The sequence below is a fragment of the Ptychodera flava genome, chromosome 18 (assembly GCF_041260155.1).
Source record: "Ptychodera flava strain L36383 chromosome 18, AS_Pfla_20210202, whole genome shotgun sequence".
NCBI classification, from domain to species: domain Eukaryota; kingdom Metazoa; phylum Hemichordata; class Enteropneusta; family Ptychoderidae; genus Ptychodera; species Ptychodera flava.
Window position 1 is genome coordinate 17,523,744 of NC_091945.1, and position 27,549 is coordinate 17,551,292.

At 35.9% G+C, this 27,549-nt stretch overlaps 2 protein-coding genes across 3 annotated transcripts in view; one reads left to right on the forward strand and one right to left on the reverse strand.

Moving 5' to 3' along the window:
* The window catches only part of LOC139117039 (uncharacterized), a 66,046-nt gene extending 62,157 nt beyond the window's left edge, over window positions 1-3,889 (reverse strand). Inside the window, exon 1 of the mRNA XM_070679855.1 lies at window positions 3,779-3,889. The gene's annotated coding sequence lies outside the window, so the exon portion shown is untranslated. The remainder of the gene's footprint in view (window positions 1-3,778) is intronic.
* A 1,620-nt stretch (window positions 3,890-5,509) lies between these two features.
* The window catches only part of LOC139117040 (uncharacterized), a 39,079-nt gene continuing 17,039 nt past the window's right edge, over window positions 5,510-27,549 (forward strand). Inside the window, exon 1 of one of the 2 annotated variants that reach the window (XM_070679860.1) lies at window positions 5,510-5,686. Coding sequence is in view for 1 of the 2 variants with exons in the window: in XM_070679857.1 (XP_070535958.1) it covers window positions 22,798-22,817 (20 nt within the window). In the remaining variant the exon portion in view is untranslated. Of the gene's footprint in view, window positions 5,687-22,237; window positions 22,818-27,549 lie in introns of those variants that run through there. The other variant, XM_070679857.1, reaches the window with a different exon arrangement.

The window sequence follows — 27,549 nt, forward strand, 5'->3', positions numbered from 1 at the left end:
ATTTTGTCCTTAACTGAGAGGTTCCCGTACCAGGATACAAGATTAAACATTAAGATGCTCTCAACAAGTGAACGATACACAGTTACTAAAATATTCTTGCTGGCAGGTATACCTAGAAACTGTGTAGACAAATTAAATGGTAGGTTTTTTCGTCATCAAGAAACTAGTTGATATTGAAAACTAAAACATGAAAAAGTCATCTCAAGTAACAGCTATTGGCCCTTTAACCCTTTCACCCCCAGTTCCCTATATACAGGTCCAACTTTACCATAGAAAACAATGGATTTGGGACAAACCATGGTGATGAAAGGGTTAAGAAAAGAGCGACAAGTATGGTCATCAGTTATATCAAGGTCATTGAACTCGCTCACACAGGCATGGAGCTGAGAGTGTTCAGCCAAGGAATAACAGGAAACAGTCGGAGAGCAGAAGGATAATTGGGACAGTGTCAAGAAAAGAGCTAATCATTTACTCGGTATCAAGTTACTGTAGGTCACTCATTGGTTATTGTACATTTGCTGTGTCGTATGGTAGTCTTGACTCTTTCACCACCATGGTGTTTGGCCCAAACCTGCTGTTATCAATCACGATTGTGGAGCTGTTTACAGGGAATTGGGTGATGAACGATACTGTTTTGGCGTGCTTTGGTTTTAATGACACAGAACTTACAATGCGGTAATAAAGAAGTCGTCAGTGTGTTGTATTTGTCTGTCAAATAATGGTTTTTCTTTAAAAAAATATTTGTCCGAATAATTTCACATTGGTTTTCTTTGTCCTGATGTGGCCCTTTTGAAAATAATTTTCTAATTTTTTCTCAAAAAATCTCATAAACTGCATGTTGTATAATTGTCAAATATTTTCATAGATTGCCAGGGTAACCTCATGAAATTTATAATGCTGTTGTATTTTGTTCCATTTTGTATACGAAGTAATATTTCAGAAAGTTCTTGTGCAATTACATAGAAATCACCAGAATAGTTTGTCTTCACATTCCATATTTGGATGGTATCAGGTGATTCTGTTCCAATAGAAGGGCAACAGCTGTAACTTGATAATTTTTTCACTATTTTTGTTTTTAGTCCCCACGGACACCGTCCGGGGGGACTTATAGGTTTGGTCATGTCCGTCCGTGCGTGCGTGTGTGCGTCCGTGCGTCCGTCCGTTCACGCAGATATCTCAGAGATGCCCAGGTCAATTTCTTTCAAACTTTGCACAAGGATAGTACCCTACCCCATACAGATGCACGTTGATTTGTTTCACAATGCGATCAAATTTGGCCGTGTTAGAGGACTTTTTAGTTTTAACCTCCATAGACTCCCATGTATAAGGCAGTGTCCATAGACTCCCATGTATAAGGCAGTCCATGGACTCCCATGTATAAGGCAGTCCATAGACTCCCATGTATAAGGCAGTCCATAGACTCCCATGTATAAGGCAGTCCATAGACTCCCATGTATAAGGCCGAGAAAAATAAAATTTAGTTTCTCATCGTATTCATATTGCAAAAAGGATGCAGTGACACAGTTTTCAGTCCCAACGGATGAAGTCCAGGGGGCTAATAGATTGGGTCATGTCCGTCCATGAGTCCATCCGTGAGTCCATCCTTTCACGCAGATATCTCAGATATTTTGACAAAATGTCACGTGACCTCGGTGACCTTTGACCTCAAATATACATATTTGTCCATAACTCAGGAACCACAAGTGCTACACCCTTCATATATGGTATGATGGGACAGCTTATGACGCCACATATTGTACCTCATCAATTATGTGCATATCTAATTTTGAGCGAGCCAATAGCGCTAGAGGTCTGATTTTTGGTATATAGGATAACTTAGCAAAACAATTTTTTTGACAAAATGTTATGTGACCTCGGTGACCTTTGACCTCAAATATACATATTTGTTCATAACTCAGTAACCACAAGTGCTACACCCTTCATATATGGTATGATGGGACACCTTATGACGCCACATATTGTACCTCATTAGTTATGTGCATATCTAATTTTGAGCAAGTCAATAGAGCTAGAGGTCTGATTTTTTGTATATAGGGATAACTTAGCAATACAATTTTTTTGACAAAATGTCACATGACCTCATGACCTTTGACCTCAAATATACATATTTGTCCATAACTCAGTAACCACAAGTGGTACACCCTTCATATATGGTATGATGGGAGACCTTATGATGCTTCATACTGTACCTCATTAATTATGCATATATCTAATGCTGAGCAAACCCATAGAGCTGGATGTCTGTCATACATATGCACATAGATTTGTTCTGTGATAGGATCCAATAAGGCTGCCATGTGGCCATTTTATTACGATTCTTTCATGTCCTGAACTACAGCTCAGACATGTATCAAGCAAATTTATTCAAAAGTATTTTTATCACAGACCTAATGAAGAGGCCTCTATCCTCTCTGAGGACCTGTAATCAAAGTACCCATTAACAAGTGGGGACTGTGTCATCAACGATGACTTGTTGTTTTTAATGTTGACTGCAGTTTCTTGTTCTTCTCCCAAAACCATGTTGAGATACACAGTATTGAGCTTGTCGACTTGGCCTGTATATGTGTAAACTATATTACTATTGTTGAAAGTGAATCCTGGTCAAGACTAGAATTCAAATGTAAACAATAACAGTGCATTTAACACATATAGGCAATGTGTTGACAAGCTAAATAGTTGGTGTTTCAACATGCTTTGAGCAGTTAGAACAAGAACTTGCAATTGACATACAAAACAAAAATACAGGGAGAAATCATCAAGAGTTACAGCTACTGGAAATATAAATGTAACAAAACCACAAACATAGATATCTTCAGGTTTTCAAAATTAAGCGTTCTCCGTGAATTTGGTAAAGATACGTACCTTCTTACCATTTTCATTTTATTTGGTATCATTTATTTATTTGACTTATTGCACTCTTTTAACGGGTGCTTAAATAAAAATTACATAAAGCATGGCATGCTGTCACTAATAGCAGCACATGTAATATCACTATGGTGTGAGCTACAGAAATAAACGGCTGGTTTGAAAGTTTTTTCTAAATTTCTACCACATCAAATGCAAATTGTTTTAAAACTTTGTCAATTTCTTTACACAGTTGATTCTTATATAAATTATTTGCAAAGTCACCAAGGAACAAAAATATTCTTTTCTTTCACAGAAATCCTTGTTCAGTTCTTATTTTGTTGTACAGTGTTGTCAGTCTCTGTTGTTAATTTTGTATTTCTATTGAGAATTTTTCACATCTGACAAAAGCATTCCGATGTCTCTTCTCCTTAACCACAGATGGGGAGATACAAACAATTTCATCATTTTGCCACCTTCTCTTTTCATGTCATCCATCCAGACCCCAGACCTTCTCTGTAATTCTAACCGTCAAAGAAGTATACTGCTTTGCTTTCAACTTCAATTGAGCACCTTGGAAATCATCTTTGATGGTAAACCATGAGGGTGGATTTCTTGGTTATCTACATACAATTTTATCATTATCGTGGACAATTTGTTGAACATTTCCTTTGGTATATTGTTTAATGTTCAGTATATTTAATTGTCAGAGTGAACTGTGTTGGCGTTAAGGTTGCTCATCTTTTTTCATATTCACTGGTCAGGCTTTCTATTCTCTGTCCCTTGTCATGTCGACAAAAGCATTTCACAGTAATGCCCATTTAAAATACCGAAATCACGGTCACAATTGTGTACAGCCCCGGGGCAATTATCGTTTTCAAGTCCAAATTCAAGGATATAGAGACCTACCTACTTTTCAAGGGCCAGTTCTTTGTGCTGGAAGTGAGAAACTGATGTTCAAGGCAGATGCGGTTGAATAGGCCGTTCCTTGTCGAAGGCTGCAGGTATCCACTGTGGGGCAGCATTTGTTCACGACTGTTCCCTTGTGTCAAGAAAAAAAATTTTACTGATGTGTGTATTGAGAAAACTAGAACCGTGAAGGAAAAACCTGTAGCTCATTGTCAAGTGACAACGGTCTCGTAGGACACGTCATTGATGTACAAAATGGCTTGGGCATAATGATCAAGTTCAGTGGAAGGACTTGTCTATGACTGTGGCCTTCATAATCTTGAATTGACGAAGGAACTTTGTTGAAATGAAATTGTTGGTGCTAACTTAAAATAACATGCAAATGAACAAAGTACAGTAGTCAGTATTTGTGATCAAAACCTTCGTGTGGGTTAGCCTAATTGCCCTCTCATGAGATTATGTCAATTTTTTGCTGACATGCACATTTTTTTTGTTCTGTGATTAAAAGAATTATAGAGCTGATCAAAGAGGTGGTCTTGAATTCCACTTTATTTCATGATTGTCAAACTTGTCCTGGAAATTGCTGGCCGGATTGGTGGGAAAGCAGGAGTGTAGGTACCTGGCAATGATCTTTTTCCGTACTTCTTTACTTGTAAATTGCAATGAAGCATTTGGTACATGTTAGAGCGTGCTTTCATAGTACGCTAGTACAACTTCAATTGAGAGAATCAGTCATCTATGGGTCTTTGCCAACTCTGAGGCCAACAACCATGAATGTTTTTATGTCAACTACAGTTTCTTGTTGTACTCCCCAAAGCATGTTGAGATACACAGTATTCGGCTTGCCAACTCAGCCTGTACATGTTCAAACTACCTTGTTATTTTTGACAAGTGAATTCTGGCCCGGACAAGGATTCGAATTTAAACATTAACAGTGCATTTAAAATATAGATGCTGTATTGACAAGCTTAATAGAAGGTGCTTCAGGGAGTAGAACAAGAAATTACCATTGACGTACAAAACAAAAATAGTGAAAAAGGTCATCAAATGTTACAGCTACTGGCCCTTAGTTCTTTTTTCCCAAAGCTGAAATTTGTTGAAATGTTTCTGTATTTTCTCATTGTGTTCTATTTATTCTGGAACTGTGGTTACTATGGAATGCATTTTAGCTGCGGCTCTTTAAAGGCTCTTAGAAGTCTGCAGTTGACAGGAGATGTCAAGCTCCTCTTTGATTGGCTCGTTGCCATTGATAATGGAGTTAACAGATGTTATCTCCACTTGACCATCTTTGGTTGCCTAGCAACAGTACTCTCAAGACTTTTTGCTGAGATTCTGTGACATGAAAGATTTTTTGGACACAACAACAAAAACCTTGATGATGCATGTATGTGTTCGCGCTAAGGGTTGTAAATTTGATTGGGTAGCACTCATTTAAGTGACATTGCGTGAAAACTTTACAGATCGCCCCTTAGAGTCATAAATATGCCTGGCAAGTAGTTGTAATTGGTGGGCAATGCATATGAGAAGAGTGGAGCGGAAATCAGGTTGTCATTGATATATGTGATGTACGTCTGTCCCGCAATCCATACGTGACAAACAATCTCATTGGTCGAGCAAGGGCCTCAAATACATGACAGACTACCTGATTGGCCAAGGAAAGGCTTCTGTGAGGCCACATCTAGGTTTCTCCTTGTCACTCAGAATATATTTTTTTTTTTCAAAGGTTCGGTTTATAATGTGTTTTTATAGCGCTGTCTGATGAATGGGGTAGAGGGTATGCGTAAGAGGCAGGCTTCCTGAATGCCGACCGAACTGTAAGCCACTAGACGGAACAGTCACTGGCCTACTTTGTGTTATGTTCAAAAGGAAAGATACAAGGATATTTCTGGTCCCTTCTCAAGATTTTTCTCAGGTGAGTCTCATTTCACCATTTTTTCAACAGTCGAGAAAAATGATCTATCTGACCCATTTCATGAAGCCAACTCAAAAGTTCTGTGTTCCTGTTTTTTTTTACCGAGAATTTGACTTCATTTTATTTATAGAAGTACTGTTTGTTTTTATTTGCACAAATAAAAATTAACATCCGGAAGTTTTGTGATACATATTTTCTTTCAGTGACATTTTCACTTTAGTATAGAGTGCCCAGTTTCTCAACATATGACATAAATCACCATACATGGTGCAGAAATTGATAAATATTGATACAAGCTAACAAATGACCTTGAAACATGAACTTGTCGGGTAGGTAATGTTCACTATATTATTACTAGAGTTAAATAAGATTTGAAGTGTGTCATCAATAGCAATGAAAATAAAATGACATTTTGACACTATTTTCAGAATCAAATTTCAGCGGCAAGTAATAATCCCTTCCAAGTTAACCAATTTTGCGTTTTATGCTGAGTAAGCAAATCTATAGTGGCAGTACTGTCAGTCAAAGTACTTGCCATTGCCACTCTGAATTTTTCATCACTTAAATTTGGATGATTTAGAAATGCCTTTCACAAATCGATTTTGTACCTCATGTAGCTATGCCGGGACATACCGAGCTGTAATTTGAATATAAAAGCTTCATCATATCTGAAATTGTATGCACAAATCTACATGTTTTGACTTGAAAATTTCATACTGGAGAGGCAGGGTTAATGTGATAAAATTTTTTAAAATGTACATAAAGCCCTATATTATTAACAGAAGATAATTTAGATATTAGATAAAATCAAGAAGCAATTATAACCTTTGCTTCAACATCATCCACAAGAAAGATGTACCTTTGCCATAGGAGAAGCTGATAATTCAACTTTTTCTGTGAGCGTGTCTGCAGTACAATTGATTATCGGCAGGATTTCTTGAAATATCTGTCAGATGACCCTTGTGTAAATAGAGATGACAAAACCAGCAGGTGTGCTCATAAATATCTCGGCTTTCTGAACATTTATGTAGTAAAGGCACTTCTGTGTCAGTTTTGGGTAGAGAATAGCTTTTTTCTTACAGTACCTGTCTGTTTAAAAAATATCAGATGATGAATGAGAACAAAATGCAAATTGCGATCACTGCCATTAACATGCCTTCAAAAATTAATGTTCTTTAGTTGAAAGCTCTTTTTTTATTGTTTATTTTCATTGGAGTGTGACCAATCAAAAAGCTGCCAACTTTGATAAATTATGCTCCATTCTAAATATGCAAAAAAAAATTTCACATCAGAGGGTTTTATAAAAAAATGTAGGCCAGGTAACCTGAAACAAAATTATCATTTTATTTGGCCATAGAGGAATTAGAAAATTTTAAATCTCAAAGGTTTTTCCAATAGCATTGATCGCGATTTCAGGTCTGTTACTAAATATAGCTGCACGTGCGCGACTTTCGGACAAATACGCCTGAAATTCGGACAAATTTTGTCGTTGTATGCGCGGCTGTTGTTGCATCTTGTAGTCTGAGCCATCAATTCATACGAATAAGTGTAACTTTTAGTTGCCATTGTAACACTAGCAGGTTTTATTGTCGTTGTTTATGTGGGAAATGCGGACGAATATTTATTTAATATGCATATTAATGAGAAAAAAACATGACGTCATTTGCGATCTGTGCTATTATATGAGCAGACGTTCCTTCCAACAGATATCTTTTTCAAAGCAAAGAACCTGGTTCCGGTCACTCAAAGAGATCAGTCGAACCATCATTGACAGAATTGTCTGTAAAATAATGATGTGTATTTTTGTTTTCCATGTACAAATATACACAGAAAAATAAACTATACGGATATATCCTATTGTATTTATAGTCTGTTATCTATGATGCACAAGTTTACCAATTCTTCTATCATATGATTTATGTCAATGAAACTTTCCAACAAATTTTCAACCATCAGATTGTTTGTTCTTCACTAGCTTAACAGATTCTCGGCTTTCTATGTAGTGCAGATCGTAAAAATTACTGATGTGTACAGGGAAAGGTAACAGAAAAAAAAAACAAGTCGGGGTAGCTCAAAGATGTCAGAGTGATGGACGGAAACTTGAGAAAGGAATCGGGTTTCAGTGGATACATGAACAGATTTTTGAAGGAAATGGAATAATGACGGTGCATTTGAAGGCTGAAAAGAGAAGTTGTTGAAGATGGCCAAGAAGTGTCATGACGTTTTTGAAAGGGAATAAAAGGTGTCTATTTTTATGGACGCATTAAGCTATTACAGGGGCCATATTGTCAAATTGTGAGGAGCTGAATTTGATTGATGACTGTCACAAGTGACTACAAATCATGTCAGCGAAAATTTTTAAATTTTATCCTTCTATACATTTCAAATTAATCACTAAGTTCACCAGGCTGGTGAAAAGAAAAGGAATTTTACTGAAATCTAACCAAATAATTTAGCTGTCACATTATTTAGTAAAATGTGCCTTCTTGTTCTGACCTAGTTTATGATATCAAGCTTCTCAAATCAACAAACCAAGATATAAATGAATATGTTTTGAAACCACTGTACAATAAATCATCATTAATGTCAATGAACGTCTTCCTTTGAGTTCTTTTAGTTGTAAATCCTGTATTTAAAGTACAGAAACGAGACAACATCCACTTGAAGCCTGCTGACAGGTCGATTAGAATAACTGATACGGGTTGGGTTCAAAGGTCACAGGATATTTTTATGACATGTGACCTACATCCTGTTGCTGTATAAAAGTTTATCAGTCTCTGAATTGAGGTGGTTTTTCTATGAAGGAGAGGGAGGTCAAAGGTCACACGTAATGACAGTTTGGCCGCAGGAGACGGCAACCTTGGTGTACAAGTAGATGCACACTGTATTATCAACTCCACACTAGTGTACGTGCAATTTTACGAGTAAAGAAGAAGTCTGGGGTCAAACGCCAGATTTACAGACAACAAACTACTTCAGCTGCCATTTTGAAATCTGGATTTTTCTACTTTTTTGATAAAAATCACGCAAATATTTGATAGCAGTGGTATTTATAGCCTAAAGTTTGTCACAAACAGTTGAATCTCATTTGAAATTTAAATTTTTCAACATATGAGAAAAAATTTTTAACAGACATTTCAAAAAACTTGTTTTATCAACTCTCTTGCATCAATAATGTATTATTTTACAGTAAAATCTACATATAAAAATTGAAAATAGACTTGAGAATTACTGTCAGCCTCGCAAATTTGGTTTCCGTCTTCCTGATTGCACTGGGGATACATTCCTCTTGTCAGCTGCAGTGCGACTGTTAATTGAAAAGCCATCAATGGTTGACATAACAGCTGATTCTGTCACCACAGCAATTAGATGATTAATAATGCCTAACGTACTGATTTATCACAATAAATGGTTGAGAATATTTGACAGTGATGCTAAAAAATAAACGCATGTTTTGACAGCCATTCATTTATCTCAATGTTTTTTTTAAAATTAGATTTCAAAGCTTGTTCTTTTGTCCGCATAATCATGATGATGATGTTGAACTTGAATGTTTCACGATCAGGCTCAAAGGGCCAGTAGCTGTAACTTTTGATGTTTTTACCATTTTTGTTTTGAATGTCAACTTCAAGATCTTGTTCTACTTCCCATAGCATGTTGAGATAAACAGTATTCAGCTAGCCTGTACATTTGTAGACTGCATTGTTATTGTTGACAAGTGACTAGAATTCAAATGTAAACAATTACAGTGCATTTTATATGTATAGATGCTGTGCTGGCAAGTTAAATGTTAGGCACTTAAAATTGGCCCTTTGATCGCAAATGACATGACAGTTTGTCAGAATTTTTTATAATACTTTCGGATGTTATCTCACTAGTATGATAAAAATGGTACATTAGATCTACTGATGTTACCATAGAAACAGTGAAAATCACTACAAGGACTCTGACTTCAAGCTGCAGTGATAAATATGAGTGATAAGATTCGACCAAATTTTTATTTGCTGCAGTCAATATAGTGCTTGCATGTTACATGTAACCTTTTCACCACAATGGTTTGGCCCAAATTCATTGTTGTCAATGGTGAGTAGGGACCTGTTCACAGGCAATCGGGGGTGAACAGGTTTATAAAAACCTATACCTTTGCAACCAGTACTAGTCGTTTTTGCAGTTGGTTTTTTTTTTCACACCAAATAATAAATGTGTAAGTGTCAACTATTATGTTAGCAATATTCTAAACTTTTAGCACATGAACATTTCTATCATTTACTGCACTGATATACGTTTTTTTTATAAAGATTTGTGTTCTGAAGTCAGTAATTTAATTTGAAATGTAAAATTTACTAGGTTTGATTTTGTAAGCCCATTTTTTTATAGAAATTTAGACACTGCCTTGCAAACATGTAATTCTTAAACTTTGAAAAAATTTTTAGTTTTCTGCTTTGAGATTTTTGTCATAACTGTTCAATTTTGAAATAAATGACAAAAGGCTCATTTGCTATTTAAACACTGTCAGATGTTTACTTTTATGACAATCCAAATCCATGATCACAGACAAACAGGGGTAGCTCATGTCGTCCTCCGTAAGGTAGAATATGCCTCAGGGACATATATTTGAACTCTCAAATTTTTTATATGCTTTAACAATCTACCAATTGTGGAGGTTCAATTTAAAGCTCTTGGAGTAAGAAATATTTTCACCCTCTCAGTTTTAAGAAAATCAAAAATTTTATTTTCTCACATTCCTGGCCACTGGGAGTGTGGGATCGACGGTGTGGGAAAACCGATCCCATACTCTCAGAAATCGTCCCACACTCTGCAGTATATATTACACAAGCTCTAATTGGATGATACGCAGCCTTTCGATCCATGCACAAAATATTATCCAATGGCATGATGTGTAACACACAGAACGGAACTACCAAGTAACTTAAGCAGGTCAGAGTATGGGGACAGACGACAGCTTCGTCACGATTTTGGATAATGTTGTACGTCATTGGTGATAGACTCACAAAACACAGCCGAATTTTCCAAATAACTGATTAACATAGGCCACTTTGAGCATACAGCCAATTTTGTTTTTACTTGGACATCTCTTCAATAGCAGAAGTTTAAGTATCGGCAGTGGAACTCGCCACGGAGTTCACCTTACTGACATAGAAGACTAGATGGCCACGAAGTAGCAGAGTCGCTGCTACAGTTAAACATTCAATGTTTCCAGTGTGAATTCAACGCATTTTGTGGTCATGTGAGAAAAAGAATCTCATACACCAAGGACCTGGGATCAGATTTCTCACACTCGTTGGGGATATTTTGTCTCACAGGAGCCGCACACTTGTGTGAGTCAAAATATCCCCAACGAGTGTGAGAAATCTGATCCCAAGTCCTTATTATTCCCCATCAAGTTAACACAGGGATGGTGGCCATTTTGAATTTCAAATATTGGTAAATGTTAGGTAATTACTTTCTTTGGTACAAAAATTTGCTCGATGACCCCATTATTTTTATCTTTATTTCATAAGAGAATGGTTGGAAGTTTCATTGAGGAAAGTTGGAGTAAAAACAATGTGATAAAAATCAGATGTAGAGTACGGCGACGTCTTTACTTTCATGGTATTCTCTTTCTGAGGCGATAGCAAGAGAATACCACTTAAGTAAAGACAACGCCGTACTCTACATCTGATTTTAATCAGATCACGGTCCTGGTTTTGTGGAGGGACCGTGATCAGATTGGAGTAAAAGTTGAAGTCTTTCACTTTCGCGGCGCCTACTACCTTAAGGTTCAGATGTTTTTGATTGAAATTGGAGTTGCTTAAAAGATTTTCAAAACTTAGTCGTATGTATAGTTAGCAAGGGCACATTTGCACATCCTTTCTTGTATCATAAAGCCAGTGCTCAGAATAAAACCTAAAGAAATCCATGTATTGTGGATAATATAGCACATTTCATTCCAGCAATGGTTGCTTTATAATTTAAGTGCTCCAACGTTTCCTTAAGGTAGTAAGTGCCTTGAAATTTAGTTTTGAACTTTTGCTCAAACATTCTCCAAGAAAACTTTGAACCATTCCAATTTGAAACCAAGAATAAAAATCAGGGATCACCTTAAAAACCTTGATACTAGAGAAACAAATTACTCAATATTTACCAACATTTGAAATTCAAAATGACTTCCACCCTGTGGTAACTCTATTGGGAAAAATAAAATTTTTTGATTTTTTGCAAAAAAAGTGAAAACTATTAACTCCATCAGCTTCAAAATGAGCACCCACAAGCGATAGACCAGAAAAGAATTGTGAAAGTTTGAGAATTCAAATACCTGTCCCCAAGGCACACTCTACCTTTAAAGTGAAGAATTCCTAAGAATTCCTGTAAATCATCGTATATCTCATGACTCCTACGCAGCTTTCATAGATGCCCCAATGAACATGTATTTCTACAGGTGATCAGATTTGGGTTGAATATCACAGCGTCTGTAATATTGGGTCAGGTGTAACTTAATTAAAAAGAACCGGTGAATAATATCAACTTTTACCTCAGTTTATTATATTTTGGCTCTGTTAAACTTAAAAATTATGTCACGACGTTGGGATAGGGAGAAGGCAGGGCCAGACACAGTGGCAGAATTGATCAACTCTGTAGGGGAGATTCAGTTTGATACTGTGTGAGTCAACTAACACAGAGATCTTGTGTCTATACTTCAATAGCTTGATATCATGATGGCTTTGTATCAAAGTCAATTTTTGTCGCCTTTAAAAAATATACCTCAGTCAATTTTTTCAAATTTTTGTCAAAATTTTGTTATAAAACTGTACCTGATGAAACGCAATGTCCATTTGGTTCAAAATTATCAAAAAAATTACAGAAATTTTCATAAAAATTGGTAAAATGTTGCACTACAATTTTGGTGGGAAAATTACAGCACTCAAAGGGTCAATCAGAACTCCAGGATTATGAAGTGATGCTTGATGTTCAAAATTAAATCACAATTCTTTCATGCAAAGTGCACTAATGGCATATAGTATAGTAATATGCCAATCTATACATGAGTCAGTATCTGTTTAAAATATTCGTAAGCCTAAAATCTGGCACTACATGCATAAACAGTACCAGGATGTTGATTGGTGTATCATCTAATTGTGTATGTCTTGTAAACAAACTGTGATCCTTAAAGAACTCCCGCTTAGAGCCTGTATAAAAAAAAAAATAAAAAATGTCATTTGAAACAGACTACAGTATATATAACAGAAGGATCGTTTGACCTATCTTCAAATAAAGGCTGGGGCAAAGCTATTATTGTTGAGTCTAAAATTATCCCTTCATGGTCTCATAAACATAATGTTTCCTGTGCTAACAACGTTCATAAGAAGATGAGATAGGCAGATAATTGCCTGGTGACATGTCCCAAAAGTTAACACAGTTGACGTTTCAATGTCAAGTCTCCTGTACACAGGAAGTCTTTCACACCTCTGCATCTTCACTGAGGCTCACACGATGCTGTCTTCACACCAGACGCCTGTTCTATTCATTGCATTATGCAACCATGGAGGTAAAATCTGCCTCTAACTCCATGATGGAACCATCAGAATTATGTAAATTTGGATAGTATGAGTGAGGAATCAGCCAGAATGAGCTTTTCAAAATTGCAGTGGCTGAATCTTACCGTTATAATTAAATAATACAAGTAGACTCCGTAAGTTGCTGTGAACAGTGACAATCGACCAATCGGATATAACCTTCCGAGCACACTGCACATCAGCAGAATTATAGCTCTGTTTCCGGACACCTGGTACCACTGCTCCACTAGTGATTCGTGACTGCACTATTGATTTTGTCGGTGTTTTCCTTGTTGTTGTTGTTGTCGTTGTTTTGTTTGTTGTTTCTTGGACCTGGTGATTTACTTGCCTTGAATGATAACGATTGCTGGAATTGATTTGATGTCATATTATCAAGTTACAACCTAACAAAATTGCTGATCAGAATTGGATTAAATCACAAAATAGCCAACAGACATACCATGTAAGTAATCATGTTTTGTAGTGTTAGAGAAACTCATGAATAATAATCCATGACTTATATGCATGATAAAGTTGTATTATCCTTGGACTAGCTGAGTGAAAACTTTGATAAAAAAGGCCAGACAAAATTCAGTGTTCAGAAACCCACTCTTGGGTTGTCCAATGGAAAACCAGGTAAGAAAAGGGAAAGAGCAACAAAATGCGTCTTGTGTATATTGAGAAATAAATAGAAAACTCTTACACATTGGGAAATATTTTACAAAAATATAAATGATTTATCATCCAGAACGTCTTCACACCCACTCTGTGCTGTAAGGACTGGTCTGATATGTAAGAATTACCTGTCTTGACACAGTCTGCTTCAGAAAATTTTCTTTTCATAATCACTGACTTTGATGAAAACTTTCAGTATAGAGGTCAAAGGTCAAATTAGATGCTGCTGAGGACTGTATTGATTAGACCAACGTCATTGAGGGATGCACCATTAGATGTAATTGGGAGGGGTGGTCCATGAAAGAGGAGGTGTAATTTTCTTTTGTCTTCTCAGTGTTTGTCTTTGTTGGTGTTCGCAGATCATAAAAACCTTTTACTTTGATGAAAACTTTCAGTATAGAGGTCAAAGGTCAATTAGATGCTGCTGAGGACTGTATTGATTAGATCAACGTCATTGAGGGATGCACCATTAGATGTAATTGGGAGGGGTGGTCAACGAAAGAGGAGGTGTAATTTTCTTTTGTCTTCTCAGTGTTTGTCTTTGTTGGTGTTCGCAGATCATAAAAACCTTTTTCTGATATCCTTCCTTTTTAGCTACTATAGACTATAGTCTATAGAAGCTATTGGGATGGGTATCCGTCCGGCGTCCGTCGTCAGTCTGTATGTATGTATGTATGTATGTATGTATGTATGTATGTATGTATGTATGTATGTATGTATGTCCGTTTGTGAGGCGTCCGTCCACTCAAATATCTTGAGAACCGTAGTACTTACTGATTTGATATTTGTTGTGTAGATGAAAATATGATTTTGAGAAACTATTTTTTTTAATTTTTTGATATTGTTGAAATAGGCAAAGTAATGCCAAAAAAGGCGTTTTTGGTAAAAAATCTTCTTCTTCATAACCGCTGGTCAGACAGCTTTGTTATTTGGTATACAGATGCTGCTGAGGACTGTATTGATTAGATCAACGTCATTGATATATTTGGTTTAGGGCCAGGTCCCTAGGGACAACCCAACGTAGATTTGTTCAAATTGTGATGAAATATGCAAATCTGTATTTTTAAGGAATTTTTTTTGTCATTTTTGATGAAAATTTGACTTACATTGTATGTAATTCTTGTACTGTATAAACCCTATCAATTCACCCAGAAAAAAATAATCAATATGATTTTAAATAATTGAATTAATTAGGAAATCATCAAAGCCAAAATAATTTTAGTGTAGAATTATCAGAAAGTTCAACTTTTTTTGACAGTTCGTAGTGAAATGCTTACCATCTTGGAGGATTAAAACATGTAAAGGCAACTTTCCTGAATCCCAACTTTGACATATTCTGAACCGTCATTTATTGTGCCCTGTATGTTATCTAAAAGAAATTGCTCAAAATAGTTTGTCATGATAGGGTGGTCAAATGAATAGAGATAGAGAAAGTTCTAATTTCCATTTATGGTTGACTTGGTAAGGATAAAATAAAATTACTTTTTGAGGAAAAAAATAGAGTGGTCAATTAAAAGAGTGGTCAAAGTGATAGGGTTTTTATGGTAAAGCTTGGCTGTAAGATTCCTCCCTATTTATAGCAATTATGCAATCTGTGTAAACAGTGCAATGAAAGCTTTATGTGATGCTTTTGATGACCTTGAACTTCTCAAGTTTCAAACATTTGTCTCTCAGTGTGCTTTCTCTGAGTATGTACAGTCTCAACTTATTCAACAGAACTTACTTACAATGGTAATTTGAAAATAAAATGTGCTTGGTTAATAGGATGAAAATACTGATAAAAAGATAACCAGCTTAAGATTCTTTATAACCTGACAGATATGCTGTTTTTTTATGACGAAAATCTTGAGTTAAGCAAGTCTTGTTTACTTTTAATTAGAATGTAATTAACTCTCGTTTATTAGCTACTGTAGACTAATATAGTCTATAGAAGCTATTGCGATGGGTATCCGTCCGGCATGCACCGTCAGTCTGTATGTATGTATGTATGTATGTATGTATGTATGTATGTATGTCCGTTTGTGAGGCGTCCGTCCACTCAAATATCTTGAGAACTGCAGTACTTACTGATTTGATATTTGTTGTGTGGATAAAATATATGATTTTGAGAAACTCTTTTTATTAATTTTTGATATTGTTGAAAATATGCAAATTGGCACCAAAAACGGCGTTTTTGGTAAAAAATCTTCTTCATAACCACTGGTCAGACAGCTATGTTATTTGGTATACGGGTCCCTAGGGATAACCCAACTTAGATTTGTTCAAATTGTGATGAAATGTGCAAATCTGTATTTTTACGGAATTTTTTTTTCCATTTTTTGGTCACGCCATCCTGAAATGAGCTATCCAAGATATCCACCTTCTTCATCAATACATGTGCCATAAAAGGTTATTCTCTACATAACACAGCAGAGCTCTGTCAACTGTTGAGTCGCTTGTTTTTTCATAACCGCTGGTCAGACAGCTTTGTTTGGTTTACAGGTCCCTAGGATGACCTTAGTGAGATAATTTCATACAGTCAGGAAATACTTATTTTGTATCCATGTCTATAGTAGCTTCAGGGACTTTGGCCCTATGTTTTAACTTCTCGCCTACTTATTCTACTCTTCCAGTGCATGTAATTTTCCGGTGTTTTTAGTGTGAGGGCAGGAGTAGAAAAATTGTATGAAATAATTTTTCAAAGATTTTTTTTTTCATTTTTGACTACCCCATCCCAAGATGTAATGCTGCTTTCCTGATGATTTTTGGTTTACTCTGATAGAGGGCCATCACAAAAAACACAATTATTCGCGAAATTTTTTATTAATTCACTCTCTTTTCCCAGAGCGTTCCATTTTTTGACAGCATGTTGAAGCTGACATTGAAAAAAGATGGATTCTATTTACACTTTCAGAGTGCACAGGAGTGTTTTGTCAGTTCTGTCATAGAAAGTAGAAGCGATACTGTCTGTGGTTCCGTGTGTATGTTGAAAAAATTTCTTTTGAGAAAACAGGTATTTATAGAGCAGGGCATTTATCAAGCATAAGATAAAGCAGTGTGTCTGCTAATAACATCTATCAATGACTTAATTGGCTAATTAATTACAAATCTAAGCCTACTAATCATTCTCCTCATTATGGCTTATGTTTGAAATCTACTAAGCTGTGAGCGAAACAAAAAAAAAATCACTACAAATGAGAAATTCCGCGCAGAGGGTGTGAGTAGGTAAGCTGTTGTGATTCAGCAAACAGCTAGCTTTTATGAGAGTGCTTGCATTCCATCAATAGCTATAGTCCAGCGGCTTGTTTACGGAGGTTCGTTTCAATTGATTGAAAGCAAAGTATGCTTATACAGCACACGGACTGAATGATCACCTGAGTTGTCTCATTTGCATGACAGTACACTCAAAGCCGCATACATCGGACAAGTCCCAACATGTTCCAGCCTCGTTTTTGAAACTGGAACAGGTACAATACAAAATCATTAGACAAGTGACCAAAGATTGAAAAAAAAAGGTGGAATGTGTTGATATCTGAAGGTGACCCTTTTGTGTTATCTAAAATTAGCTCTTGGGTCGGATGTTCTGGCGACGCTGGTAGTTTCCATGTGTTTGCCCTCTTTTAGGTAAAACAGAATTCCAAATCAACAAAATTCACGGTGCATGAACATTTTAAAAAATTGAAAAAAAGATGTGTCTCTGAAATAACATGTCATTCTATTCCTTCCAAGTTGACCTTGTTGGAATGTTATGAGATTCCTCTCAGACTTTCCAGAATTTCCATATAATTTAGGACATGATCCTGTAGATAAGCCTTTTGTTGGAATTGAAATCCTATGGTAATCGTATGGGATGTAATCCTGTAGATGAGCTTTTTGTTGGAATTGAAATCCTATGGTAATCATATGGGATTCAATCCTGTAGATGAACATTTTGTTTGAACTGAAATGCCATGATAATCAAATGGGATATCTGGATATAATCGTATAGATGGCCTTTTTTTTCATATTTTCTCATGGTTTTTTGGTTTCCTGGTAATCTCATGGAATTCCTGTAGAAATTGTCACTCTCAGCATTCTGAAAACATGTTGGCTTTCTTGATGAACCCTCCAACAGCTCAACCCATTAGGATCATGTTGATTTGTAACACTGATAACAGTTCACCCAGTACTCCTCATTCATGATGTTGAGTCAATTTTCCTAGTCGTAAAATAAACGCAAACTTTTTCTGTGTTATGATTCAATCAGACATTTCATGGCATACAATTTGATATTCCGGGATACAAATTGCCATTGTCCGTTCATTAGGCTCAGAAACCGAGCCGGCACTAATGAATCTCATTGCAGCCATCCCGGAAACTATCACTCCCTCATGAACTGTACGTGATGAATGCCATACAAACCATGGCGTCAATTCCCTGTGTACATCAATGCCTTAGCAACCACCATTACAATTTCCGCTAAAAATCAATTAATCCCTTCCCCATCCACCGTAACAATTCTCTCTCCTCGTCAGTTCTCATAGCGATATTATGACTGCGACTTTCAATAATATTTTCTTTGCATTTGTTTTGTAAAACAAACACATCTTCTCATTCTTCCCTGTAAGTATGAAGTCTTACCTACATAGTGCATATTGTACAATGAATAATGTTATTGTCAATAAATGAATTCTCATTCAGACTTAAATTTCAATAGTCAATAATAACTTAGACATTTTATCATTGATAAAAGAATTTCTTGCGGAGTAAAATTTCAACAGTCAATGATAACACTGGACATTTCATCATTTTATTGTCAATAAATGAATTCTCATTCAGACTAAAATTTCAATAGTCAATAATAAGTTAGACATTTTATCGTTGATAAATGAATTTCTTTTCATAGTCAATGATAATACTGGACATTTCATCATTTTATTGTCAATAAATAAATGGTCATTCAGGCTAAAATTTCAATATTAATAATAATATTGGAAATTTTATCCTTTTATCGTAGATAAATGAATTTCTTTCAGAGTAAAATTTCAATAGTAAATGATAACACTGGACTTCTCATTTCATTTTCAATTAATGAATTCAGATTCAGACTATGATTCCAATAGTCAATAATAACAGTAAACATTTCATCATTTATTGTCGATAAATGGATTTCATTCAGAGTAAGATTTAAATAGTCAATGATAAAGTTGGACATTTCACAATTTTATTGTCGACAAATGAATTGTCATTCAGTCTAAAATTTCAATAGTCAATAATAACATTAGTCATTTCATCATTTTTTCATCAATTAATGAATTCTGAGACTAAAATTTCAATAGTCATCAATAATAACATTAGTCATTGCACACATAGTTTCTGTACTATCAACTTAAACACAAGTCATTTCAATATGATTTTAAGTGAAGAACGAAAAACTTTAGGTTATTAAGGAAAACAAAAATACTGGAAAATTAACATAAAGCTCTGAAAATTAAGTATCCACTTCAATTCCCTTATATACACATTCCTTAACCATCCCCTTATACATCGCATTTTCATCTTTTTCCGTGCTAATTTAAACCTGTTCACCCCGATTTGCCCCACTCACCATTGATAACAATTGGTTTGGGACAAATCATGGTGTTGAAAGAGGGTTAGAAACTGAAGTCATCATAGTCTTTTGACAACATACCCTTTCAATATTGGTATAGGTGGGCTGCGGCATTGTTATTGTTAAGGTAGAATGTGCCTCAGGGACAGATATTCGGACTCTCAAACTTTTACAATTCTTTTGTGATCTACCACTTTTTGGGATTTATTTTAAAGCTCTTGATGTAAAAAACTTTTCACTGTCTTAGTTTTTTCGAAAATCGAAAATTTTATTTTTCTCCAGAGAGTTAGCATTATAAAACTATTAAAATATGAAAGTAGTCAACATTCTCTGTGGAATAAAAAAACTAGACATTTGGGCTCAAAGGCATTGCAGAGGGGATTGGCGGCAATTTTGAATTTCAGATATCGGTAGGTGACCTCAAATTTTTATTTGTGATTTTGGAACAGGATAGGTGAAAGATATGATTTAGGAAAATTTGAGCAAAAGTTTGTCTTTCATTTTCGAGGCGCATACTACCCTAAGGTGGCTGAAAAGGCTAGAGCGTCAGTTATAAACTTCAATAAAACTATTAAAATATGAAAGTACTCAACATTCTCTGTGGAATAAAAAAAACAAGACATTTGGGCTCAAAGGCATTGCAGAGTTATAGCCTGTTGAAACTTCTGAAAAACTGACCAAACAAGAAGAAGTTTGGAAGTCCTTAGTGTATTAACTATGGTAGAGGTCCCCTAGCTTTTAATAAATGTTTGAAAAGGGAAAGTCATTATTTGCTGTTTTTCAGGAAAGTTTGACAAGGCAGTGCTTGCATTCCGAGTGAGTGACTGCTATTGTAAATGCATTTTTAGATTCTTTGAGTGTCAAAGAGGTGTCAAAAGTGAGATTAACCAAAAAGACTGCTGTGTGACTTCAAAAGAGGGGTGCAAATATGGCTTATTTTCAACATTTTTGACAGAATAACAGTTTTCTTACATAATTTTATGCCAATTGAATCCAACCTATGAAATGAGATATGAACATGGAATTTTTACAGCCTATTAACAAGGTTACAGACAAGATAGCTATGGGACAATTTTGCTGTATTTGAAGTACTTTTTGAAAAATCACATTTTGAAATTTGAAAGAATTTTTAAATAATTTTTTGATATGTAAACCCATGTAAAATCATAAAAACAAATTTTATTTACAAATCCTGCCGTACACATCTTACAATTAACAGTGTCAGCATATTTATAACTAATTTGGTAATATTAAGTACTATCCAATTATTAAATTCAAATATGTAAAAAAAAAGCAAAAAAATGAATTTACTGGTGTCATATTTCAAAATCATGGCTGCAAATATACAATTTTTATATTCTTTGGAGAAAGTATGACGTAAGGGAGTTATCCTGAAAATTTGAACTAAATATCTTGATTCTATCACTTGAAACTTGACATTAACTCTTAGAAAAGAATTGGTGCAAAAATAGCCTTTCCAGCTGTTAATGAATTTCTGTCCAGACTTGAATTATATAATCAACAACAACAGGATGCATTGTAGTTGTCAGTAAATAAGCTGTTGTTGTTGACAAACATCTGTGCAGACTTGAGTGTTATAGATAATCAAAACCAACAGTAGGTGGTGTTGTTATCGACAAGTAAGTTATTATTGTTAGTCAATGGGTAGCCACAGACAAGGTTGACAAGTTGCATACTTCAAGTTCAAAAATCCTTCGGAAAGAGGAGCAAACTGTTGTTGGACAACAGCTTAGAGATACTGAATAAAAATTGTCGAAGTTACAAAAACTTGAGCCGTAAATTTGCTCCGGACTGTGTTTTCATGTGACATTGACTGGAATATTTCTCAATAAATATTGATTTTTTAATCCATTGTCAATACCATTGCCATTATGGCATGTATTCGCCAATGTTTATCGATTGGGATGAGCACTCAGTGCAAGACAATGCTTGAATATCTGATCTGAGAATCCAAATGAAGAAGTGTCCTAGTCTCTAGTCCAAATAAGTTATATATTATTTTGCCAAGTGAGTGTTGATTCTATAGTCTGCAAATAAACCAACTTGTGTGTTGTGGGCAGCTTCTTAGTTAGCCCTATTGACTGTTGCCGTGCAGCAAGGTCAAAGGTCACTATCAAAAAGAACCATGCAGAATGCCGTGAATTTTTTTTATTCATAGCAGTTATTGTGAATTTTGATTGAAAATTACCATTTGAAAACATGGCACCAAACAAAGCTTTTGCTGACTTTCAGACATGAGTGTTCTTGTATTGAATGTCAATTGTTTACTTTATGACTGAGTCTGAGTTTTAATTTGATCAAGTGAGTTTTATGATTCACCTACAAAAATTTTGATCTGGACAATGTGATTCTCTAAAACCTCATAAACTTTGTCAAAAGTCGTTAAATGTACATGCAGTTCAGAAGTAAGTGTGCCTGCGTGTTCGTATGGCATTCTCCGGAGTTGATGTTTAACTTAAAATCTTTCAGACCAAACTCAAAAAGTTAGCTAATTGAAAACTTCCTGTGTTTAAGTAGGCCACCAAGTTTATGGAGTGCTGGACAAACAAGAGACAGATAAAAAACGGTCAGAGTGTGGCCAGTGCAGACGGAGGTCAACCACAACGCGACCTACACACTGCGTGTTAGAACATAGTCAACCTTTTGAAGCCAGGCGCCCACAATAAAACGAACATGTTGAGACTAATCACGGAAACATATCGTGGCCTTTCACCTGGAAAAATAGATTGAGCCAGTGAGCTGTGAGTGTTTACCATGCTGTGGTTTGAGGGAGAGGTGAAAAAGAAAAAAAGAGACACGGCCTAATTCTATAGACAGTGAGAGGAAACCAATTGATGTGGATGAATGGAGGCTGCATAGACCATGACGGGTCATCAGGGGGATGTTCATTTGCATAACAACAGCGAGTATTAAGTTATTGTGTTGGAACGGAAGTAGTGGAGTATAGAAGGCATTCATAGGGTGGAATGAGTGTCAATGCCACTGAAACCCCGGCAATACATATGCAGACATCAGGCTCTGACTTTTGTCATTCATTTTTCAATAGTAAAACGTCATGCATTGTATGATACTTCCTCACAAACTGCGGCCAGTCATCGTGTTTACATGTATAGGGGAACCAGCGCGCTGCTCAAAGCCCACCAAGGCGAAACGTGTGTGTTCAGTGATATGTTTTGAACAATCCTGTGTTTAATTGAGGAGCTTAATTGGAGATCTGTTCTGGACTGAATTTTTCGGGGAACTGTTGCTGTTGGCTTTTGTTGTTTATTTTAGAGCATCTGTCCGTGTTCCAAATGACACGAGAGTATATAAGGTAAGACTGTTTTTTTTAGTCGAGTTGACCTGATGAAACATTTCACAACATTTTGTGTAGCTAACGTGTGTATGTAAACCGCAATATCTTGTGAAATCTTTCATCAAAGTTGGTTTTCAAAACATCTGATATGTTTTGTTAGAATGAGTTGGATTTCTGTTTTCAACTGTAAGTTTTGATTTCAACAAAAATACGTTCTTATCAAAGTATTTCATGATGTTTCAAGCAATGTGGACTTTGAGCAGTTGAAGAGTTGATTTTTTACTTGAAAAGTGTTGGGTTTACACTCACATGTACAGAGTTCCTTTTAATTAAATTCGGGGAAAGGGATTTCATCATGTATTTGTCTAGCTTTGAACATAAGGTGTTGACTTGATCAGCCTCTTTATAGACTACGAATCTCAGTTTTTCTCTGGCTTCAATTTTGTAAACTCAGTGTGAAACCCATTTAGATGTAAATTTTCGACATTGTTTTATGAAAATCAGAAATTTTATTTTTCTGGATAGAATTCAAAAATAGAATGGTTTTTACTTTCGAGGTATGTACAAGCACAACCATACTCAAAGCAAATTATTTACGTTACTTCTCTTGAACATACATTTGTGCTAACAAGTGTTCGTAAACCAAACAGTTTCATTCACATACATGTAGCTTGTAATTCGGTTAGATCATGGAGGTCCTTTTGGTCCCTCCACGGTTGGATTACCAACTTCACTGGGCAGCTTCTACCAGTTATTGAACAGTCTGGTGGTTTGATGGAGATGCTGACGTACAATTGACTTGCAACTCAGGGGAGTTTAATCCAATCACTGATACAAAAGCTACAAAAGCCAGGCTGGTAGCTTTCCGATAAACCTGACTTTCCATCGGTGCTTTAAGGCGATAAGGAAGGATTGGTATTGCTAAGCAATGATTGCTCTAAGGAATGAGTGATATCAGTGAAAATGTAATTTTGTTGATTTTCGTCCGCGAGTATAAGTTTCAAATTGCTTCATATGTTCTTAGTTTTGTCAAAAACGCCTGAAATTTCATAAGTAATAGTTTATAGACAAGGTATCTCTTCATTTCTAAGAGTTATGATTTGGATAGCCATCTAAGGTAGTAGTACACTGTGTTGAAATAGCAAAATTAAACTATAATTTCACTCAAATCATGGACAGTGGAACTATATGCTCAAATGATAAAATATTTTAAGGCAGAAGACGCTGTTTTTGGTAGTTTTTGAGACACTCAAAAATTTTACAGTATATAACCAGTCTGCTGCGTATGTGAAATCAACTTGAAGCCTGTGCTGTATTAAAATGCAGCTTTCACCATCTTGTCTTGCAAAGAATTGAAAATTTAAGTTTTCCCAATATTAATACAAGGTATAGCTACCATTTTCCAGCTACCAAATTCCAGTAAATGTTAGATTGTTTGTATAACAAATTGCAAAATGTTCATGATCTTAACCTCCTATCTTTATTGTTGATCATGAATGAATGTAGTTTACAATTTTTCTGTAAGAAAGTTTGAGCCAAAATTTGAAAGTCTCTGTGTTGAGGTGCATATAAAATCAAATCGGCGTTGTGTTATAGCTTTAAAGTGTATGAATCACTTTGAGACCCAAACTATAAAGACAACGGTGCATAATTGCCAGCATTGGCAACCACACGTGTGTTAAATCCCTCTATATTGTCCCAGATTTGTTCACATCTTCAAAACAGTTGAGTAATGTAAATACAGGCTTTTAAGGTAATACCAGTATGGACCTAAAAAATGAAAATGTTAAGCCTTGGCTCACGTTTTGTCAGAAGAAAATTTTAATCAATTCCTTGGCTTTGTAGAACAATGGGTTTTTGTGTATTTTTATAAGTTTCATAAAACTGACAATGGAGTGTCAGCTATCCAACTGACTGTAACGCTGAGAAAAAAAAATTAAAATTGTCTATTTTAAAGAAAACGAGATGGTAAAACCATTCAGTTTTCAAAATGAATCAACACAACCTGTAGAGCGGCAAAGAATGTTCCCATTGTGAGAACATTAACCCTGTGAGTGCTGTAATTTTTCCCACCAAAATTTAGTGCAGCAACATTTTACCAATTTTTATGAATTTGGTAATTCATTTTTCATAATTTTGGACCAAATGAATGTCACATTTCATTGGCTACAAGATTTTATCAAAATTTGGAAAAAATCCACCCCAAAATTGGCTACGGTATGTTTTGTAAAAGTGACAAAAATTGACTTTTGCACTCAAAGGGGTAACATTTTTTCATTGAAAGTCTATCTCCAAGGCAGGTTCAGGGTTTAAAGCTGGGGTTACTGACTTCACTGGGGCTGTGAAAGCTGGAAAGTAATCTTTCGGTGGTAGTGTACATTTAATTGGCAGGTTACTTAGGCTCTTTGTTTGTTTTGTCTTGGTTTGTTGGTTATCTGTGTCACCTCAGAGCGATGATATGCTGTATGTTCAATGTCAACAATCCTTCAAGTTCAAATGTTAAAAAAAAATGTGGAAAACATTTTGATGTTTTAAAGATGGTAATTAACAAGTACACTCTACAAAAACGAGCTGTAGTAAGAAGTTGACACTTTTGGCCCTGAATTTTTGAAGGGAATTTCCACCAAGTAGAATTTTACTGACTGTTAAAACAATTTGAGTGTTCTGAATGATGCCTGTTTCTCATTTTAATTACATGATAGATAAGCCTGAATTTTGAATGAAACAACCAAAGTGTTGTAAAATCCTGTAGCATATGAATGTATCCCCTCACTCACAAAGTACGATGTGGCTTGACAACAATGAGCACTCATACATCAACAAGTAAGTTCACCTGAATATTGTAAAGTTTACAATCAGATTATTGCATCATGGTGGCAAATTCACTTACTGAGCTGAGATCAAAATATCAATGGTGGGGAAAAATGTGAAACGTGTACACTTGCAATGCATTCTCGTGAGCCAGAACTAGTATATCCACTTCAAGAACCTGCCTCTTGACTGTATTGTGTGTAGCTATTGCCCGCGCAGATGTCTGTGGTTTATGACGATGTGGCAATGCAGAGTAAGAGTCAAGGATACAGACTGCGTAAAGGGTTTTTGCGGTTTATTTGTTTTACGTCGGTTTTTCCCACAATGATAGCTATCAGGTTATCTTGTTACAGTGATGCCCCATGTCATCTAGTAATGGCCATCTCTCAGCCTGCTGGCCCAAAGTCAGGTCAGCCGTCATCGATGATTGTCGTGTCACGGTTACTGTGTCTGATGGGGAAAGCTGTGTTGTCATGGTGATGACATCATCCGTGTTTATTGCTATGGGTCTTGTCTGTGACAGCTTTCTTGTCACAGTTCAGATGTTTTCTGAGGTGAAACTTTCTGTCACAGTAACAGCTTTGTCATTTGAGTGTGACATCCATTGTCTGAGTTTCGACCATCTTGTTTTACAGCCATCGCGTCACCGTGGTAACATGTGACATTGCCGTCCATCTTGCCATCAATAGCTGTCTTGTCAAAGTTAGTATCATGAAGAGAGAGAAAGTCGTGTCACCACGGTTACAAATGCTATGTCACAGTATGACAGCCATCTTGTTGGACAGTTGGACAGTCGTCCTGTTGATAGTAATCTTCATGGTGATTGCCTCCTTGTTACTTGTGATACTCAACATCTCATACTGATGACTTCATACATTGTTATTGATAGCAATCTTAGAAAATCAAAGTTATCTCCGATCTTCAGACATAAACCTTGGAAATAACTCAACACAATTTTTGGCCTTTGACCATTAGTAATATGGTCACTATATAAAATATCACAATGCATGTTAAAAAAGCTATTATTCTTTATGTTCGAACACATGTACTGTCATTTGTACCTGTAGTGTAAAAGGCCATGTACATATACCACTATGCCCTTGTGGCTGCACAATAATTAGTGGTCAGTCTATAGGAACTTGAAGATTAGATTGTGCCTATCTGTTTGATCTCTGTGTGCCATTTATTAGATATCTGTGCATTGATTGTGTTCAAACTCGACACAATCTTGGATAGCGATCTGCAATCCATGCTATACATGAGTGAATTTTATTCAATTTACAGTAATACTGTATGTATATACACGTGTGTGTGTGTGTGTGTGTATGTGTGTGTGTGTGTGTTCGTGTGTGTGTGCATGCGCATGTGGTCAGGCAGGCTAGTAGTTGCCATTTTTTTTTCTGTGTTTTCTTTAAAAAAGTGTAGGGGGTGCTGGTGAGAGGTACCTGTGTGCCAGCAATGTACCGTATGTACATACGGTAATTGAACGATGTTTGTACATAGCGTTACATAGTAGACAGTGCAGTAACCACATGGCAGTTGTCTGCTCCCGGGGTGTCTGCTCCTCGGTCGAGGCAATAAAAGTATTCTAAAAAACACAAAGATGTTCTCTTTGAACATCACAAGTAACGGGAAAGACTTGAAAAATTTTGAAAATACTGAGTGTCATGAAATCCTACTCACGTTTTGGCCGGTGAGCAAAAAAGCTTACAGTACTTGTAAACAAGTAGCATGCGTTGGCGTATTACTCAATGACCTACAAGCTGTATTCTGTTTTTGTAAAGCCATTATTCACACTTCAAATGACTTTGGAAGTTGTTGTAAGGAGTGTGTACACAACCCTGCTTTTGTCTTCCAAGCGTTTTTCTAACAGTGACATACTTTTTGCTATGCCGTTTTCCCAGTCGAAGTAAGAAAGGCGTTAAAAAAAAACCCACTG